General features: G+C 40.5%; 1 protein-coding gene across 7 annotated transcripts in view; it reads right to left on the bottom strand.

Annotated features, from left to right (window-relative positions):
* Nucleotides 1-21,612, bottom strand: part of LOC124111827 — a 229,313-nt gene that overhangs the window by 148,721 nt on the left and 58,980 nt on the right. For all 7 annotated transcript variants that reach the window (XM_048384512.1, XM_048384511.1, XM_048384508.1 and 4 more), the window contains exon 2: nucleotides 5,141-5,277. In XM_048384512.1, coding sequence (XP_048240469.1) covers nucleotides 5,141-5,232 — 92 coding nt within the window. In that variant the 5' untranslated portion in view covers nucleotides 5,233-5,277. The remainder of the gene's footprint in view (nucleotides 1-5,140; nucleotides 5,278-21,612) is intronic.

Consider the following 21,612-nt stretch of genomic DNA (forward strand, 5'->3'; position numbering starts at 1 on the left):
GCTGTGTTTTCTGCATCGACAAGCATGGCAGCTCGCCATCAGTCCTGCGTTGCTGACACTCTACACATATCTACACACTGACATCCACACATCGTAACAAGTTCAAACATTATTAACAATGGTTGGTGTTCAGAATAATAAATATAACTATAATAATAGTAACTATATTATTGTAAATAAATATGATGATGATGGTGGTGGTGGTGGTGATGATAAAGTGATGATGATGTTGTTGATGATGATGATGATGATGATGATGATGGTGGTGGTGGTGGTGATGATAAAGTGATGATGATGATGATGATGATGATGAAGTGATGATGATGATGAAGTGATGATGATGTTGTTGATGATGATGATGATGATGATGATGATGATGATGATGAGAAAGTGATGATGATGTTGTTGATGATGATGATGATGATGGTGGTGGTGGTGGTGGTGGTGGTGATGATGATCCTCAGATCTTTGTTTATTGAGGACTAAGATCTGATTTGAATGAGATTGCCAACAGAGGTAACGTCATAAACAAGAGTTTACTATAATATTTTCAACCTACTTTCTACATGTAATTATCTTTTTGAAAATCCCAGTAAGCTGGGAGAACAAGGAAGCCCAGTTGTTGTTTATCGTATATTTATTATCATGACCTTAGCGTGTAAACCATGGCGTCATTGAGGCCGACTGGGAGCTTTAAGTGTTATTTCACTTAAGTGATAAAATGTTGCCAGAAGTCCGTCAGTACATATTATATAACCCGTGAAGATCAGGGTTGTGAATAGGTCTTCAGCAACCCCTGCTTGATGATGATGATGATGATGAGAGGGAGTTATTGTGATATCAGCATAGGTCTGGCAGCATGTACAAGTACCACCCAACCATATCTCCCTAACAGGGATGTGTTCATTATCAACACTAAGTAATTGGGCACTTCAGCTGATGGTACTCCTGCCGGGACACAAATGAAGATGAACAGGGATGTGTGGTGGATAAGGCATGTACCACCAGCTCTGATCATACACTACACAAGTCTGCTGTATTGCTGGCAAGACTGGAGATTACACACAGACACACGTACACACACATATACCAGAATACTTGAAAAACACCTGAATACACACACACACACACACACACACATACCAGAATACTTGACAAACACGTGAATACATGACACACACACACACACATACCAGAATACTTGACAAATACATGAATACTTGACACACACACACACACATACCAGAATACTTGAAAAACACATGAATACTTGACACACACACACGCACATCTGTATACTTGAAACACAAACTTAGGAATTCTTCACATCCAAAAACAGTGAAATACTTCACACATCAGTATGTAAACTCTTCCGTAGTGTTTCAGCTTAATAGATTAGTTCTGAGACAATGTTTCAGTTTAATAGATCAGCTCTGCTACAATGTTTCAGTTTTACAGACCAGTTCTGCCACAATGTTTAAATTTTACATATTAGCTCTGCCACAATGTTCAGTGTCATAGATTAGCTCTGAGACAATGTTTCAGTGTCATAGATTAGCTCTGAGACAATGATTCAGTGTCATAGATTTGCTCTGCCACAATGTTTCAGTGTCATAGATTAGCTCTGCCACAATGTTTCAGTTTTGCAGATCAATTCTGCCACAAGGTTTCAGTTTTATAAATTAGCTCTGCCAAAATGTTTCAGTTTCATAAATCACTTGTCACAATGTTCCAGTTTTACAGATCAACTCTGCCACAATGTTTCAGTTTCATAGATTAGCTCTGCCACAATGTTTCAGTTTTACAGATCAATTCTGCCACAATGTTCAGTGTTATAGATTAGCTCTGCCACAATATTTCAGTTTAACATATCAGTTCAGTCACAATGTTTCAGTTTAACAGATCAGTTCAGCCACAATATTTAGGTTTAACAGATCAGTTCAGCCACAATGTTTCAGTTAACATATCAGTTCAGCCACAATGTTTCAGTTAACATATCAGTTCAGCCACAATGTTTCAGTTAACATATCATTTCAGCCACAATGTTTCAGTTTACATATCAGTTCAGCCACAATGTTTCAGTTTAACAGATCAGTTCAGCCACAATGTTTCAGTTAACATATCAGTTCAGCCACAATGAATGAGTCCCACAAAAGGCTTCAGCCCATGTATAACAGACTGCAGATTGGTATGCCACACTGAAACAATGTTACAAATATCTCCTGCCACAACGTTTCAGCTCCAGATGTGTTCAAGTGAAGTGAATCACAGTGACAGGCAACTTTAACCATAGTATCAGTTTCCAAACCATTGTCCAACAAGCATAACTTTTCAGTTTCACGTTTTATGTCAATTCAACATGGTAGAGTCTTACCCATCCAACCCATGTCAAAAACAATCAATGCAAAGTAATCGGATTGAATAGATCAGTCCAACAGAATGAGGGAAATAATCACTGCAATTTGAGCTTGGACATATAACCATACAATTATTTTGATGAGAAACATCACAAACAGCTTAAGTCAATAGTCAAGTCACACTGCCTGAACCTACACCGCCATGTTTCGAAAGTATTAACATAACTGTACTGCAAGGATGTTATTATAGCTGCTGAAGGCGCATCTGTATCTTCCTCTAATTATCTATGTACTGCTTATGTAAGTTTGTTTACATGTCTGATGCACTTCATTACGAAGGCGGGGCGGTCGGGTAGCCTAGTGGTTAAAGCGTTCGCTCGTCACGCCGAAGACCCGTATTCAATTCCCCATATTGGTACAATGTGTGAAGCCCATTTCTGGTGTCCCCCGCTGTGATATTGCTGGAATATTGTTAAAAGCGGCGTAAAACCATATTCACTCACTCATTACAAAGGAGAGCGGTTTGTTAGGTGTGTTCTACTTTTAAATGCAAACCCTTTTCCTCTCTTCTACAGACGGAACCTCTATCACAGAGCCTCGAAACCATATTTCCTTCATGTTGGCATTTTTTCCTTTCAAAGCCGCTCCATCTACATTGATTATTCGTAATGGTGTCCTAAAGCTCACTTTCTTTCCATTATTCTTCCCAAATTTCAATAATGTATGTCCCAGGGAACCGGCATACAGGGAAGAAATAGACTTTACTGAGCTTCAAGTACGCTACGGAGAGATTGAGTTAGGGAATATTCTTTATAGAGATCGTTTCAGGAAATTGGTACCTTGAATGGATGATTTAGAATGTCTGCATGCAAGACATGCCTAAATAACATTTCAGTTCCCTATTGATTGTGGTCGAATTCAACTATTTGGTTACACATGCAAACATTATTGTAGGCAAGCAGTTATCATATTTCAGAATTTTCCCACTGCAAAGACAGCCAGGACCCAGACTTGATTATACTCTCAGTAGGAGTCAGGATTTAATATCAAATCACAGCCATCACCAGAGAGAGGGAGTAGATGCATGATATTATAGCAATAAATGCCAAGGTAAAATATACAATCCTCAATGCAGCTTTGATTGTGCTAATTTCATCGTGCAACTCCAATGTTTATCTCTGGTGCTGCAACTTTGCGAACGCAACTCATGGTATAATGTTGATGGTGCAGCTCTGATGGTGCAACACTAATGATACAACGCTTCTGGTGCAACTCTGAAGATGAAACGCCTATGGTCCAACTCTAGCAGTGCAGCTCTGATGGTGCAACACTAATGATACAACTCTAGCAGTGCAGCTCTGATGGTGCAACACTAATGATACAACGCTGCTGGTGCAACTCTGAAGATGAAACGCCTATGGTCCAACTCTAACGGTGCAGCTCTGATGGTGCAACACTAATGATAGAACTCTAGCGGTGCAGCTCTGATGCTGTAACACTAATGATAGAACGCTGCTGGTGCAACTCTGAAGATGAAACGCCTATGGTCCAACTCTAACGGTGCAGCTCTGATGGTGCAACACTAATGATAGAACTCTAGCGGTGCAGCTCTGATGCTGTAACACTAATGATAGAACGCTGCTGGTGCAACTCTGAAGATGAAACGCCTATGGTCCAACTCTAACGGTGCAGCTCTGATGGTGCAACACTAATGATAGAACTCTAGCGGTGCAGCTCTGATGGTGCAACACTAATGATACAACGCTGCTGGTGCAGCTCTGATGGTGCAACACTAATGATACAACGCTGCTGGTGCATCTCTGAAGATGAAACGCCTATGGTCCAACTCAAGCGGTGCAGCTCTGATGGTGAAACACTAATGATACAACTCTAGCGGTGCAGCTCTGATGGTGCAACACTAATGATACAACGCTGCTGGTGCAACTCTGAAGATGAAACGCCTATGGTCCAACTCTAGCGGTGCAGCTCTGCTGGTGCACCTTAAGCTATGTCCAAGAACTCTGAACACCACCAATACATGAAGACTGCTGCAGCTTCCAGTAAAGCAGAACACAGGAAAACTCATACAATTTCAGTGAATGCTTAAGCAGTATCAAAGTCCTATCACCAACTGGAGATAAGTGATCTAAATGTATACACTTGATCTCCATACTCTTTTAATGACTTGATATGACAGATCTTGTGTGATAAATGATTGTTTACCAAGCTAAGCATTATCTATCATGATGGGGAATGGACTCCACACAATGTTCTATCATAATGATCAACAGGTTTCAACCACTAGGCTACCTCAATGCCTCTTCGTCGTGAATTAACAAACCACATTTAGAATGTTTTTTTCCCTGTAGTGATCCCATTTTGTGTGTCGTGAATTTCAAACCTGTCTGAAGAGGAAAGATACTGCCCACTCAGCAAACCGATATCACTTGGTTTGTAAAAAACACTGAGGAACCCACCAATTGTTTTTTGTGAATCTGAATTCTACCAGAACTTTGGAAAATACTTGATTCTGATTGGTCAATCAGGGGTTTCAAATCACAATAAGCACCTCTGATCTCAACAGCTTATTTGATGGATGCATCACTATTGCTAATATTAAGTAGGCATTTTGTAATAATGATCTGTACAATCGTAGGTTACAAAATGCAGAGTTGTCAATGAATTCCTGCAATAAGTATTCTCTGTAGGAGTTCATGTTTATTTTCATCAAGGTAGATTTGATGGTGGTAAATTCACATTTGAAACCCACATTCTGTGCTTACCTGAGGAGATGGGAATCCTTCCTGAGGTTCCAAGGGTAGTTGTCATTCCGATAGCTCCGTTTCAGTAAGGGCGCGCAAAGCTTATTTCCCATGATTCAACTCATCTCGCAGGATGTGCATGTCTCATCCTGCCCGATCTGAAACAAAGGGAGACAACTGTTATGCAGTTAAAAATACACACATTTTTCATGCTGTCTCTTCAAAGTGCAAATTAAGACACTGGCTTAACTTCCTCTTTAAAAAATCCATGTAAGTAACACAACTTCAGATCACCATAGACAATCAATGATTACTTTGCCCACACAGGAACACATCTAGCCACCAGTACCAGCATTGGGAAAAGAAGATAAAATTAAATCTTTCACATCATAAAAACGAGGATGGGTTCATGAGATTTAGCCATTTACAGACCCATATTAAGTTCCTTACACCATGGAGCGAAAGTTCAAAGCAACTGTCAGCAAAGTCCTTTCTACTTTACTAAAACTCTTCCCAGGGGTCAAGGTGACAAATCAGGGATTCTAAAGGAAAGTAGCACCCAACAATGATATGCAGTCACTTTCAGAGTTCGAGAGATCAGTTCACCGGAGACACTGACGCCACTTCACCGATATGGCAACCATTCCCTGAATTAACTTAATGCAGATGGATTGATTTCAAAGTTGACACAATTTTGTTCAGTGAAAATCTGAACGTCAGAGGCTCATGGGTATCGCTGGCAGGTGATGCAAGAGCCTCTGGAGGCTCATAGGCCTCACAAATGTGTTACACAAGGATAAAAAACAGTCACCATAGTGGATACTATTATGTATCTGTGCATGAACACACAAACTGAAATGTCAGTGCCTAGGGGATATAAATATCCTTCAAACCGAAAATCTCAGAGAAAAATGTCTCAAAAAAATGGAAGCTTAAAAAAAATATTTTGTTGGTTTGATCATTACAATTAATTAAATTAAAGCTTGGTGTTAGCTATTACAATATCTATAGATTTCTAAAAGTATTAGGTGCTACCAGCTTTTATATTATGAAATTACATATGTGCATAACTGACTGAGATAACATATGCTTGGAGATATACTGGTTCTACACTTGTAGAAGACCATACAGGGATAATGTCAACTCATATCAAATGACATTTCATAAAGAACATAGAAGCACAGATTGAAACTTATTCCCATGATGTATTGGAAATAAATTCATAAAATAAATAACTTCAGCTATAAAAATCTTTTCCATCTATTCAAATTATTATATCTGCTTGTGAGACTTCCATCTGCTTAAACTGAAGCCTAAAGACACTACAGATTTGCTTTAGTAATCAATAACCTTTTTCTTTAAATATAAATCAAATATCCAACATGAAATAAGAATTTCAGACATGAAGTGATACATACCGACCACAAGGAACAATTTGAAGCATGAGAAACAAGCCAGCAATTAGAGGTATTGACTCACAAGATTTCCGCCACTGACACGCTATAGTATGTACTTACAGGAAACATATCCTGCCCCATATCGTGCTCCACGATCAGGGCATAACAATTATTAGGAAGCAGAATAAAAAACAACAGATTTTATTTCCTTATGCCTGTGTGATCTGCTGTCTGGCACGAATGTCAGAGAAACAATATGTTGGTAATTCACTTTTTTCAAAAGGAATATTTCAAATTTCACAGAGAAGTACAGATATGTGAGTGAGTGAGTGGGTGGGTGGGTGGGTGAGTGTGTGGGTGGGTGGGTGGTTTTTGGGGTGCGTGAGCAAGTGAGTGAGTGAGTGAGCAAGGCCGTAGTTTATTTTTTGGACAGGGGGGGCAAATATTTGTACAAGTATCAGTTGTCCCCAACTTGATTCAAACAAAACTGTTTTATATAAAAAATCTAGGGAGGGCAGATGCCCTCCCTGCTCCCCCGGCTGGCTATGGCACTGGTGAGTGAGTGAATGAATGAGTGAGTGAGTGAGGTTTTACGCTGCTTTTAGCAATATTCCAGCAATATCACAGTGGGGAACACAAGAAACGGGCTTCACACATTGTACCCATGTGTGGATGGGTGGGTGAGTGGGTGAGTGGGTGAGTGGGTGAGTGGGTGAGTGGGTGGTTTTGATAGTGAGTGAGAGAGTGAGTGAGTGAGGTTTTATGCCCTTTTTAGCAATATTCCAGCAATATCATGGCAGTGGACACCAGAAACGGGCTTCACACATAGTACCCATGTGTGGGTGGGTGGGTGAGTGGGTGAGTGGGTGAGTGGGTGAGTGGGTGAGTGGGTGGTTTTGATAGTGAGAGAGTGAGTGAGTGAGGTTTTACGCCCTTTTAAGCAATATTCCATCAATATCATGGCAGGGGACACTAGAAACAGGCTTCACACATAGTACCCATGTGGGAAATCGAACCTGCGTATTCAGCTACCCCACCACCTCTTATGTGATGTAACAACGGGGAAATCTTGTTACGAGCATCATATAACTTCATAGGGGAGATGGCCTGGCCTTGTGGTTGAAGTGTTGACCTGTCGCTGGTTAGGCCCAGGTTTGATTCTACACTTGGTCACAATGTGTAAAACCAAGTTCTGTGGATGGGAATCTGTGCCTCTATTGCTATTGAGTGAGTGAGTTTTGTTTAATGCCACTTTGAACAGTATTCCAGTTATATCACGTTGTATCAGCTTGGTGTGGGAGGAAAGCTCAAAGTGATTCAGATGTTTACCACTTTGGTGATACCCACAAGCACGGGTACGGAGGTGACAAAACACAATCAGGCCAAACTTGAATTGGATCCCATGCTAGGTTCCTGGCACAGCTAAGGGACGCAACTCTGCACAGCTAATTGAAGCCCCACCCATGTCCCACATTGCTATGAAAAGGAATTTGCTACGTCAACAATTCCAGATTTTGCTTTAAGGAAAATGATGTTTTCATTAAGCAGACAAATCTTAAGACCTGGATTAAGTAATTGAAAACCCAGTATGTATGTCCCCTTCTCAGATTGTCAAATATGCTCATGATTATGCTCAGAAAATCTACAAAATATTGGCCCGTTGAATTACTAGCAGCCTGTTGACGTGACCCTGGTATCCAGTGTGAATATGTCACACCCTGGGTCAGGAGGCGCTAACCACTCCACCACGACATCATGGCATACGCCATTGTCGACGACAGGAAATGTGGTGTTAGTACACATACACACTAATGATCAAACACAACAGACTAAATTATGTCTTGTTTGTCAAGGTTACATATTAATAGAGCTTTGTCATCGTCATCATCATATTCACCATCAACATCATCATCATCATCATCACCATCGTTATCACCATCATCATCATCATCTTCATAATCATCATCACCACCATCATCATCATCATCATCACCATCATAATTATCATCATCACCATCACCATCACCATCATCATAATTATCATTATCATCATCATCATCACCATCATCATCATCATCATAATCATCATCATCACCATCATAATCATCATCACCATCGTTGTCATCATCACCATCATCATCATAATCATAATCATCATCATCACCATCATCACCATCAACATCATAAACATCATCATAATCAACATCACCACTCCCACCATAACCACCATCATCATCGTCGTCATCATCATGCAGTATATTTAAGATTATGATGAATATAATAATGGCAGTGGTGGAGATGATAATAATGTACAGCAATGATAATACAACCAATTGAAGTATATATAATGCATGAAATAGATGCGGAGTTTGTGAATGGCCTGGACACCTGCAACTCTGGTCAGTAATTGTTTCCACTGACGTGATAGATGAAACTCTGTATTGGAAGTGACAGGTGTTAAAGGGAAGCCAGAGCCAGCAACTCTTTCACATGAATCAAAGCTTTTTCCTTACAGTGTGGCAGACTGCATAAAAAACATATCAGTTGATCACTTTCTGCAGTTGCATTATGGGTGGATAGACCGACGCTCCAAAACAAGCATCCGGTGTGTATTGATTGCCCAATCACAGCATGCCAGGTTCACGACTCGTCACTGAATCAATCCCACAATATGGTCATGCTGCACGGAAAACAAAAGTTAATGTAGATGGCAGATTGTGCGTGATTGAGGACATACAATGTGACTCCCACACATCACCATGGAGTTCAGTGAGCATGTCTCCGTGATGGACTTCACCTAGACACGAGTAGCTTGTTGAAGACTTCAAAAATTGGGAGAAAGTTTATCATGATCACAACTCTTGTCACATAAATATTCTCATTCCTGGCTTTACGTGTCCAACAGCTCACACATTTTGAAAAATAGAAAAAGTTCTTCTATTGAATGAAAACAATATAACAACTCAAGCCATTAATGGAAGTATCAAATTTGACATCCATGATATATGAGTCAGTGGCTATGAACCTCAAACCCGACAATGTGGAATATCTGGTCTTGTCATCGACAACCTAGTCTGTCATACAGATCCTGAAATAAATATATCCAATACAGTCCATGCAAGTCTATAATGTTTGGCAAGTCTAGATTACTGCAGTATCAGGAAAATGAAGAAAGTCTGGTCTCCTTTTTATTATATTTTGTAACTATATATAATTTAACGACTGTTTTTTTCTGTAAAATATGTTCATTTCAGAGACTAGATGTTAGTCTATTGACAACCTACCTATCCATTTTACCAAAACCTTAACCCCAATCAAAACGTCACTTGAGCATATTTTGTATTTTGTTCTGCAAGTGGTTCATACAGAATACAGATTACTAAATACCATGAAATCGGACAATGCTGGAACTGATTGCGTGAATTGCCTCGTCATCTAATTAGTGAGGCTCATGAATGGATTAATGAGATTCCCACTGTCCCTATCTACTATCTACCCAATCACAGCAAAGGCCTTTGCTTAATCAACGGTGAATATTGCATATATTACCATATATGTATGGCCATATTGTTGTTCCACTGGCTTGGGAATCATTTTGTTTTTGTTTGTTTGTTGTTTAACGCCGCACTCAGCAATATTCCAGCTATATGACGGCAGTCTGTATCTATAATCGAGTCTGGACCAGACAATCCAGTGATTGACATCATGAGCATCGATCCAGCATCGCAATTGATACGATGACATGCGTCAACCAAGTTGGCGAGCCTGAAAACCCAATCCAATTAGATGTTTCTTACGAGCATAGTCACCTCCTACGGCACGCATGAGTTGCTGAAGACCTATTCTACCCGGGTCCTTGGGAATCATCATCATCATCATCATCATCATTATTTATATTCTAATACCAAAAACCAAAAACCAAAAACTGACATGATTGATAAGACAAAACCAACTTATTCCCTCTATTCTTTACTGATTTCTCTACCTTCCAATGACACAGGAATTAGTAATGGTTCTTTTCAATGAAGTGAAATCTTCATTTGGCTGTTCTGGAAACAAAACATTATTGACAGTTGGAGTTGCAATATCCCCACAAAATTTTGTCCAAGAGAAGGACAACTCAGACAAAATAGATTCAAAGGAATTTGTCACACAACATAAACGTTCTGCAACATTCATCCAGCAAAAACAAAGTCTGTTTAACAGGAGATAACACTGCGCCAGGCTGAAGGCCTCTGAAACATATGGCTCCATTAAGCTATATACAGGATAACTATGGACATTGAGTAGATGCTAACACAGGCAACTTGAAAACTCTTATCTCAAACGACAGATACCAAATCTAAATCTGTATACTTCAAAGTCAGTGATGATCAATCTTATCTCTCAATCTACATAACCAAGTGAAGTCAAGTCGAACACTGGCAGAGCCCTATCTCAGATCATTGTCGGTCCGGAGACAGGTATTATGTGGAGAACATTTCTCCTTGCTCTTCTAACAGGCTGGTACCCATCCAGACTCATATGTACTCGTAGAGCCGGGGGCTACATACCAAAGGCCAGATCTGTGTTAGAGTTTGCCCAATATTGCATAACTACAATCCGCCTTAATTAACTTAACAATTGATTTTCACTATGCGTGAGTTCATTGTAGTATGATCCTTCTTAGAATGAGAGTCAAACCAAATTAACGCAGGAGCTAGTGATGATGTTCATACAATGTTTGGGCCTAACTGTTCATACTCCTTTGAACTCAAACAAAGTGAAGGTCAATTCTTATAATTTATTATATCACTATTTTTACCTAGTAGTGTGTAGATCTATAAATATTTTATTTAGTATGTGTGACTCTTTTTCACACTGACAGCCATACAACAACCACATGTATCGCGGAAGAAAGTAGTCCTCAAAAAGAGAGGTGACGTGAACGTATGTATGCTAGCATTGTTCTACAGTTAGATCTTTGTAGTTTGCTTACAGCAATATATTCAAATGCTATAATCACTTATAGAGAAAGGTCTGTTAAGAATGACCTCCGTAAGTCAGTCACAATGACAGCGCGTCGGAATACATTTACATCAGGGACAAGACGTCAAAATGGCTGACATGATAAATGTAATGAGATTTTCGCAATTGTAAATGAACGTGTGGCGATTACAAGTGTCAGTCATCATTGTTTAATTGGCCGATTATTGAAAGCTGATTGTAAAGATGTGTCAAATAGATACCAGGTTAAACTCTCAGTAGCTGAAGACTGTCACTGTCAGTCTAGACACGGATCGAGTAGACACGATAGTTTGGGTGTGCATTTCTTTGTTTTGTTCACTAATGATTGGTCGAAGCGAAGATATTCGAGCACGATCATGCAGTCAAACTCTACTTTTCCCAATGTATGCTAAAACGCGGTGTTCAAGATCAAAGGTCTAAATGACCAGAAACAATGAGTCTGTATGTATGCATGCTAGGAAATTCCCAGGTGTTTCCCCAGGAATATGGAAGTAGTCTGTCAGTGTTTTCTTCATTTCTAGAATAGTCTTGTGAAAAAACGTATGATCGTCAAAATGTGTCAGTCATGCACTTATGAAAGTCAGTTTCGTGGTCATGTGACCAACCTCTTGTCCAATGGAAAAGCGGTATATCTTAAAAATTTCAAGTTGAGAATGAGAAATTATGAAATGTATAATACATAAACCAAGAATTCAGGAAAATGCTTTTATAAAATAATTTTGATAATAAATCTTCATTTCAGTTTTGATACTTAAGTTCAAAAACCCAAAACACTTTGAACAAGGACATCGAAATAGATTGTCTGGCATGAGAGTCAAACAATATATATCCACTTCTCAAAGATAACTTATCCATCATGGCTGCCTCAAGGTGATCTTCGTTTGCAGAAAACAGTTTTCTCAACATGCCGAGCTTATATAGGTCAGAATATAGACGGATGTAGGCAGGGGTCCGGAAAATTTAAAATCCCAATCGGACATTTGCATTTAGGCCACGCCCCCTGCAAATAGCGTATTTTAGTACGACTTTTTACACACACATTACAAGTTGTTACGTATTCATAATATGATGAATTATGAATTGTTTCAATTTAAATTGTTTAATTCACCGGACAATTAATAACAAATAATATCATTTTAGATATAAATGGAAAACATACGTTTGTTTCTGTTATAATAACGATCTGTTAACGTAGTGAACGGTCTAATTAATATTCATGAGTCTGCTCAAGTGTACGCGTTGTAACATTTGGATCGAGACTATTATCCAATATTTGGTTATCACGTGACCTCACGGGAAAAGGTTTTTTTTAAACTAAAGATTATTTAAAAACAAGACAGATAATATAATCATAAATACTAAAATATCGTTGATAGCAATAGTTATTTGAATACTTTTTTCATCTGTTCTTAATTATTGACCATAAAAAAATTTGATATCGATCGTCACAGAAAGCAAAATGGCGGTCAATCAAGATTCAATATACGACTAGCTACTGAAAACAATAAAATCTGCAAATCCTAATTGTATGTCAACCAAGTGAAAGTCGTTAGCCACGACTTACAAAATAATCATTCAGACTTTGAGGGTTTGGCAGATCCGCTCGACTGATTTGCATCGGTCGACTGGCTGTCGTCACGCTTTCGCTTCTTGTCTGAGGTTACGTATCGTAGCATTGTGAGGATAATGAGGTACATCGATGATGCAAGGTATTTATGTACAGTTGTAAACACCTTTCACTCAAATTAACAAGATGTTCTAAGTAATTAATCCTCGATTAATCAGTGTCAACTCAGTTTATTGCCTATTACAGTGATTGACCGATTGGACTATCATGTAGGTACAATGTATTTACAGCAATCAAAACAAACAAAGCTTGTCAGTGTAGATAATCTTCATTGTGTTACAACTGCAGACAAAATTTAAGAATGTCCGGACAATACTTTTTAAAATGTCCGGACAGAAAAATTTTAATGTCCGGTAAGCAATATTTTAAACCGGACATTTGAGATTCCCAATCGGACATGTCCGGCGCATATGACGGTTTCCGGACCCCTGGATGTAGGTATATAAAAACATTGTCATTCCATTCATAGGAGACAACACTTGTTCAGAAGCCGGCCGGAGTCAAGCACTACTAATTATTTTAAAGATCACTGAATGAGAGCACCTATAGCCTGAGACCTTCCATAATATCCGTGCTTGAGAAGTGTCACAATGAAGCCTGTCTGGGAGATCAACTAGATTGAAAAAGTATATGAAAAACATGCATGGATTAACAGAAATCTCAAAAATGTTCCTGGAAGGAGAAGTAATATTACAGAAATTTGTATTTGTTGTCATGATGCAATAAGCTTAATATAACACACAGACCTTATCCAACTGTAAGATAGTTTTATAGTACATTGTATTAGGTAGAGTGACATGTGAATTATCAACTGTATATGTCTTTTACACGGCAGCTCACAAGAAAGTGAGTGAGTGAGTTGGGTTTAACGCCACTTTTAACAGTATTCCAGTTACAGTGCGGCGTGTCAGCTTAATGTGGGAGGAAAGCCCGAAGTGATGCAGGTCTCAGACGTTTACCACTTCGGTGAAACCTATGAGCATGGGTATGGTGCTGACAAACCTAGAAACATAATCGGGGTGAACCGGGATTCAAACCCACAATTATAGGTTTCTGGCATGCCAAAGAGACGCAACTCTGCACAGCGAATCGCGGGGCCTTAGATGACTGGGCCACGCGTGCCCCCCACAAGAAAGTACCGTAAAAGGCACAATGCAGTAATGAATAGAATATCATTATTTTTCCATTTAAAGAGAACAGTTATAATTTCCCTCCTGGCTTTCTGTGACAGAAAATAAAAATGAAGTAAATAAAAAGTAGAAAAGTAAATAAATAATTGGGCCGAATAAAATATTTATGAATATCATCGCTGTACAAAGTATCATTTAGCATTGATGAAGTACCGTATTCAACGTAATAAGTGCCCAGGGTGCCCTCAAAATTAGAAATAGTGGGCTCTTATTAGAATATAAATTTAGTGAGAAAAAAAGGGTTAAAACATCGTTAATCTCGTGGTTTATGCTGACAGCCTAAAATGATACAAAAGAAAAGTCTGTGCGCATAATACACGACAGATATATTTTCCAGAATTTAATTGCCCATAATTAAGGGTGCATATAACACACGAGTGCGTATTATACACGAATAAATAAGTCTTGGTACATTGATCAAGCGGAAGGGGTGCTAATTGGGACTGTTCACTTGCCAATATATAAACAAATATCGCCGTGGGCACTTATTAGAGCGTGGCGCTTAATATGTCGAATACGGTATATCGATATGTCAGTGAACTGCTCCACCTCTTGAATGAATGTTGTTTAATTCCAAACTCAGAAATATTCCAGCTACATCACCAATAATAAAGTCAGGGCCATAGAAACCAGGGAGTGAAAGTAAGAGAAACGATCAACACGGGGGCACTGAGCTTCACCATCCTTCCTCCTTAGGCAAACAGTTTATCGGTTTACAAATCCTTAAAATAATGAAAAGTGGAAAATATAAAATCTGAAAAGATTTATTCTATTCCACTGAATGCAAATTTACTTTTTCACCACAATTGAAGCAATAGGTATTCTTGTTTTGATACAAACAAGCCACTACATTTTAATTGAAAAGAAGCCCAAGTGAAATCTAGACTTGCTTCATTCAGGGCTAGAGCATTACAGTAAGGGCTGAACTGAAAGGAAAATAATATGGTTAAGAGACTGAGACGGTCTAGACAAAAGGCAGCAGTAGTTTAACAAGACAAGCCTTACTAAGGCTGCATACAAATAATTTAATTTAGATTTCAGTTAAAAGTTTGTATAGCATATATTTAGGAGATAAACGTACTGCGCGTTCGGTTCCAAATTCAATTTAGCGCGGTTGAATCTACAGGTAACCTAGCTCTACATTGAAAACACAGTATGTTTATCTCCATTCTACCATGACAAAATAAAACGCGAACTCTTTGGTGTTAGCAAATATTCTGAGTGAAGCGGCATGGGTTGAGTCCAGTGTTTTGAGTGGGTTATCGATCTGAATTACGGAATCACCAAACAAAATATGGCGCTGTATATACTCAAGCAGTTTGTTTACACCGTAATACTTCATTCGAACATATGACAAGCATTGAAAGCATAGAAGCACGGCAACTTGGTAAGCTAACATGAGGTGGGCATCCCTAAAGAAAACAAAGCAAGCTTTGCAAGGCTTTCGCTCTACATCGCACGACACCATTATGACGTCATATCGCTCATTGTGAGCAAAAGATATGACGTCACAGTCGTATATAGAAAAAAGCCAAAATTCCAAGCTCTCTGTTGTCTCCAAAACGTAAATACATTCCCTTTGTAAATTTCTGCACGAAATGTATTGCCACACATCCTTTGAATATTGTAGTAACCGCATCTGTGCATTTTGTAACCTGTAATTGTAGGTATAATTATTTAAAAATGCCTACCAACAATGACTGAAAAAAGTGCTATTCTATGAATATTAGCCTCCGCGGTGATGTGGCCTTCAAACCAGCTGTTTCAATCAGAGGGGGTTCATTGTGATTTAATAGCCTCTGATTGACCAATCAGAATCAAGTTGTTTAAAAGGTCGGGGGTATAAAAAGGTCCACTGCCAGGTCCATAACAATGTCAGGTCCGTTGTCGGGTCCGTTGTCAGGACCTGTTGTTCCATGAATCCTGCCAGTACAGTGGTTCCCTGTGTTTGTAATGGAGAATACTCACAGCAGGTGTCTTAGGGTGATTACCAATTCCAACATGGTCAGTCTGTTTTGTTTTTAAGGCCCAGTTAGGCCAGGTCAGTTGCATGTCTTGCACTAAATTCTTTCTTATGTACAAGTCCTGGGGACCAGCCCTTTACTGTTACCCGGGGGTCATCAGGGCAGAATAGTCTCAGACAAGCCGGAAATTATCTGGGAAGAAAAAACATTACCAGGCCCACTCTAGTCTGTTTTACAGACCCTGATATAAATATCCCCCATACAGCCCATGCAAGTCTATAATGTCTGGCAAGTCTAGACTACTGCAGTATCTGAAACTGAAGAGAGTCTCTGGGCTCCCTTTTATTATATTTTTATTAAGATATTGTATCCAATACAGCCCATGCAAGTCTATAATGTCTGGCAAGTCTAGATTACTGCAGTATCTGAAATTGAAGAGAGTCTCTGGGCTCCCTTTTATTATATTTTTATTAAGATATTGTATCCAATACAGCCCATGCAAGTCTATAATGTCTGGCAAGTCTAGATTACTGCAGTATCTGAAAATGAGAGAGTCTCTGGGCTCCTTTTTATTATATTTTTATTAAAATATTATATCCCATACAGCCGATGCAAGTTTATAATGTTTGGCAAGTCTAGATTACTGCAGTATCTGAAAATGAAGAGAGTCTCTGGGCTCCTTTTTATTATATTTTTATTAAGATATTATATCCAATACAGCCCATGCAAGTCTTTAATGTCTGGCAAGTCTAGATTACTGCAGTATCTGAAAATGAAGAGAGTCTCTGGGCTCCTTTTTATTATATTTTTATTAAGATAATTTAACAACTGGTTTTTTTGGTAAGATATGTTCATTTCAGAGACTAGATGTTAGTCTAGGCCGACTCCTATAGTGGCAAGTTGCATGTTAAACAAGTAGAGGCAACACAACGACCTTGTCATGTATTTGAAGTTACCAGTACATCATCACGACAACTTCATAACAAATATGTAAAGATAACAGAGGCACATTATACAGTTTTGTAAGGGTTGGTTCACTTTGTTAAAACAGGCTCTTGAAATAAAAGTATAACTTTAACAATGGCTAAAATTCGTTAAAATAAGCTCTTGAAATAAAAGTTCATCCTTAACAATGGCTAAAATTTGTTAAAATAAGCTCTTGAAATAAAAGTACATCTTTAACAATGGCTAAAATTTGTTAAAATAAGCTCTTGAAATAAAAGTACATCTTTAACAATGGCTAAAATTCGTTAAAATAAGCTCTTGAAAGGAGAAGTACAACTGTCCTGCCTTACGTTAAATATAGCATGCTGCTCATATGTGTGATACACACTGCAACACCAATCTGATGCACTTCACTTTTGATGAAAATTCTGAGACAGTAACTAAATAATCACTATTAGAATGTGATAATTCTTACTGCATAGATTGGCTGGATGAATTTAAAATGTCAAATCCATGTTGAGACTGACCGTGTTATTCAGTGTGGATGTTGGCCGCTGTTCAAGCTGGGAACATCAAGGCATCACATGATGCAGACACTAATCTCGTTGGCAACCATGCTTGTTTCATCCCCTCCACATGAAAGCCTCCCTGCCACGGCCATCAGATCCCCTGACAAGGGCAGATACAATTAGGTGGTAAACCAATGAATTCACAGGGTGGCCGAGGACACACTGATGACAGACTGTCACAATCGATGTGCTGGTGTGTGACAGGTCACAATCGATATGCTGGTGTGACAGGTCGATATGCTGGTGTGTGACAGGTCACAATCGATATGCTGGTGTGTGACAGGTCACAATCGATATTGAGGTGTGTGACAGGTCACAATGGATATGCTGGTGTGTGACAGGTCACAATCGATATGCTGGTGTGTGACAGGTCACAATCGATATGCTGGTGTGTGACAGATCACAATCGATATGGAGGTGTGTGACAGGTCACAATCGATATGCTGGTGTGACAGGTCACAATCGATGTGCTGGTGTGTGACAGGTAACAATCGATGTGCTGGTGTGTGACAGGTCACAATCGATGTGCTGGTGTGTGACAGGTCACAATTGATATGCTGGTGTGTGACAGGTCACAATTGATATGCTGGTGTGTGACACCACACAATCGATATTGTGGTGTGTGACAGGTCACAATGGATATGCTGGTGTGTGACAGGTCACGATCGATATGCTGGTGTATGACAGATCACAATGGATATGCTGGTGTGTGACAGGTCACAATGGATATGCTGGTGTGTGACAGGTCACAATCGATAGGCTGGTGTGTGACAGGTCACAATCGATAGGCTGGTGTGTGACAGGTCACAATCGATATGCTGGTGTGTGACAGGTCACAATCGATAGGCTGGTGTGTGACAGGTCACAATCGATATGCTGGTGTGTGACAGGTCACAATCGATTTGCTGGTGTGTGACAGGTCACAATCGATATGCTGGTGTGTGACAGGTCACAATCGATATGCTGGCGTGTGACAGGTCACAATGGATATGCTGGTGTGTGACAGGTCACAATGGATATGCTGGTGTGTGACAGGTCACAATCGATATGCTGGTGTGTGACAGGTCACAATCGATATGCTGGTGTGTGACAGGTCACAATTGATGTGGTGGTGTGTGACAGATCACAATGGATATGCTGGTGTGTGACAGGTCACAATGGATATGCTGGTGTGTGACAGGTCACAATGGATATGCTGGTGTGTGACAGATCACAATCGATATGCTGGTGTGTGACAGGTCACAATCGATTTGCTGGTGTGTGACAGGTCACAATCGATATGCTGGTGTGTGACAGGTCACAATCGACGTGGTGGTGTGTGACAGGTCACAATTGATATGCTGGTGTGTGACAGGTCACAATCGATATGGAGGTGTGTGACAGGTCACAATTGATGTGGTGGTGTGTGACAGGTCACAATCGATATGCTGGTGTGTGACAGGTCACAATCGATATGCTGGTGTGTGACAGGTCACAATCGATTTGCTGGTGTGTGACAGGTCACAATCGATATGCTGGTGTGTGACAGGTCACAATCGATATGCTGGTGTGTGACAGGTCACAATCGATATGCTGGTGTGTGACAGGTCACAATCGATATGCTGGTGTGTGACAGGTCACAATCGATGTGGTGGTGTGTGACAGGTAACAATCGATGTGCTGGTGTGTGACAGGTCACAATCGATGTGCTGGTGTGTGACAGGTCACAATTGATATGCTGGTGTGTGACAGGTCACAATTGATATGCTGGTGTGTGACACCACACAATCGATATTGTGGTGTGTGACAGGTCACAATGGATATGCTGGTGTGTGACAGGTCACAATGGATATGCTGGTGTATGACAGATCACAATGGATATGCTGGTGTGTGACAGGTCACAATGGATATGCTGGTGTGTGACAGGTCACAATGGATATGCTGGTGTATGACAGATCACAATGGATATGCTGGTGTGTGACAGGTCACAATTGATATGCTGGTGTGTGACAGGTCACAATCGATTTGCTGGTGTGTGACAGATCACAATCGATATGCTGGTGTGTGACAGGTCACAATCGATAGGCTGGTGTGTGACAGGTCACAATCGATATGCTGGTGTGTGACAGGTCACAATCGATTTGCTGGTGTGTGACAGGTCACAATCGATATGCTGGTGTGTGACAGGTCACAATCGATATGCTGGCGTGTGACAGGTCACAATGGATATGCTGGTGTGTGACAGGTCACAATCGATATGCTGGTGTGTGACAGGTCACAATCGATATGCTGGTGTGTGACAGGTCACAATCGATATGCTGGTGTGTGACAGGTCACAATTGATGTGGTGGTGTGTGACAGATCACAATGGATATGCTGGTGTGTGACAGGTCACAATGGATATGCTGGTGTGTGACAGGTCACAATGGATATGCTGGTGTGTGACAGATCACAATCGATATGCTGGTGTGTGACAGGTCACAATCGATTTGCTGGTGTGTGACAGGTCACAATCGATATGCTGGTGTGTGACAGGTCACAATCGACGTGGTGGTGTGTGACAGGTCACAATCGATATGCTGGTGTGTGACAGGTCACAATCGATATGGAGGTGTGTGACAGGTCACAATTGATGTGGTGGTGTGTGACAGGTCACAATCGATATGCTGGTGTGTGACAGGTCACAATCGATATGCTGGTGTGTGACAGGTCACAATCGATTTGCTGGTGTGTGACAGGTCACAATCGATATGCTGGTGTGTGACAGGTCACAATCGATATGCTGGCGTGTGACAGGTCACAATCGATATGCTGGTGTGTGACAGGTCACAATCGATATGCTGGTGTGTGACAGGTCACAATCGATATGCTGGTGTGTGACAGGTCACAATCGATATGCTGGTGTGTGACAGGTCACAATTGATGTGGTGGTGTGTGACAGATCACAATGGATATGCTGGTGTGTGACAGGTCACAATGGATATGCTGGTGTGTGACAGGTCACAATGGATATGCTGGTGTGTGACAGATCACAATCGATATGCTGGTGTGTGACAGGTCACAATCGATATGCTGGTGTGTGACAGGTCACAATCGATATGCTGGTGTGTGACAGGTCACAATCGACGTGGTGGTGTGTGACAGGTCACAATCGATATGCTGGTGTGTGACAGGTCACAAGTGATATGGAGGTGTGTGACTGGTCACAATTGATGTGGTGGTGTGTGACAGGTCACAATCGATATGCTGGTGTGTGACAGGGTATTGCATCGAGTGACCAACTATAGAGGTGCTCTTCCCAATAAGCCTTATCTACTGAAGCATCACAGCACTGGCTAGAGATCCACCCTAACACAACAGCATCACAGCACTGGCTAGAGACCCACACTAACACAACAGCACCACAGCACTGACTAGAGACCCACACTAACACAACAGCATCACAGCACTGGCTAGAGATCCACCCAAATACAACAGCATAAGAGCAGTGACTAGAGACCCACCCAAATACAATAGCATCACAGCACTGGCTAGAGATCCACCCAAACACAACAGCATCACAGCACTGGCAAGAGACCCACACTAACACAACAGCATCACAACACTGGCTAGAGATCAACCCAAGCACAACAGCATCACAGCACTGACTAGACACCCACCCTAACACAACAGCATCACAGCACTGGCTAGAGACCCACCCAAATACGACAGCATCACAGCACTGGCTAGAGATCCACCCAAATACAACAGCACCACAGCACTGACTAGAGACCCATCCTAACAACAGCATCACAGCACTGACTAGAGACCCATCC

The sequence above is a fragment of the Haliotis rufescens genome, unplaced genomic scaffold, assembly GCF_023055435.1.
Source record: "Haliotis rufescens isolate VD_foot unplaced genomic scaffold, xgHalRufe1.0.p SCAF_5, whole genome shotgun sequence".
NCBI lineage: Eukaryota > Metazoa > Mollusca > Gastropoda > Lepetellida > Haliotidae > Haliotis > Haliotis rufescens.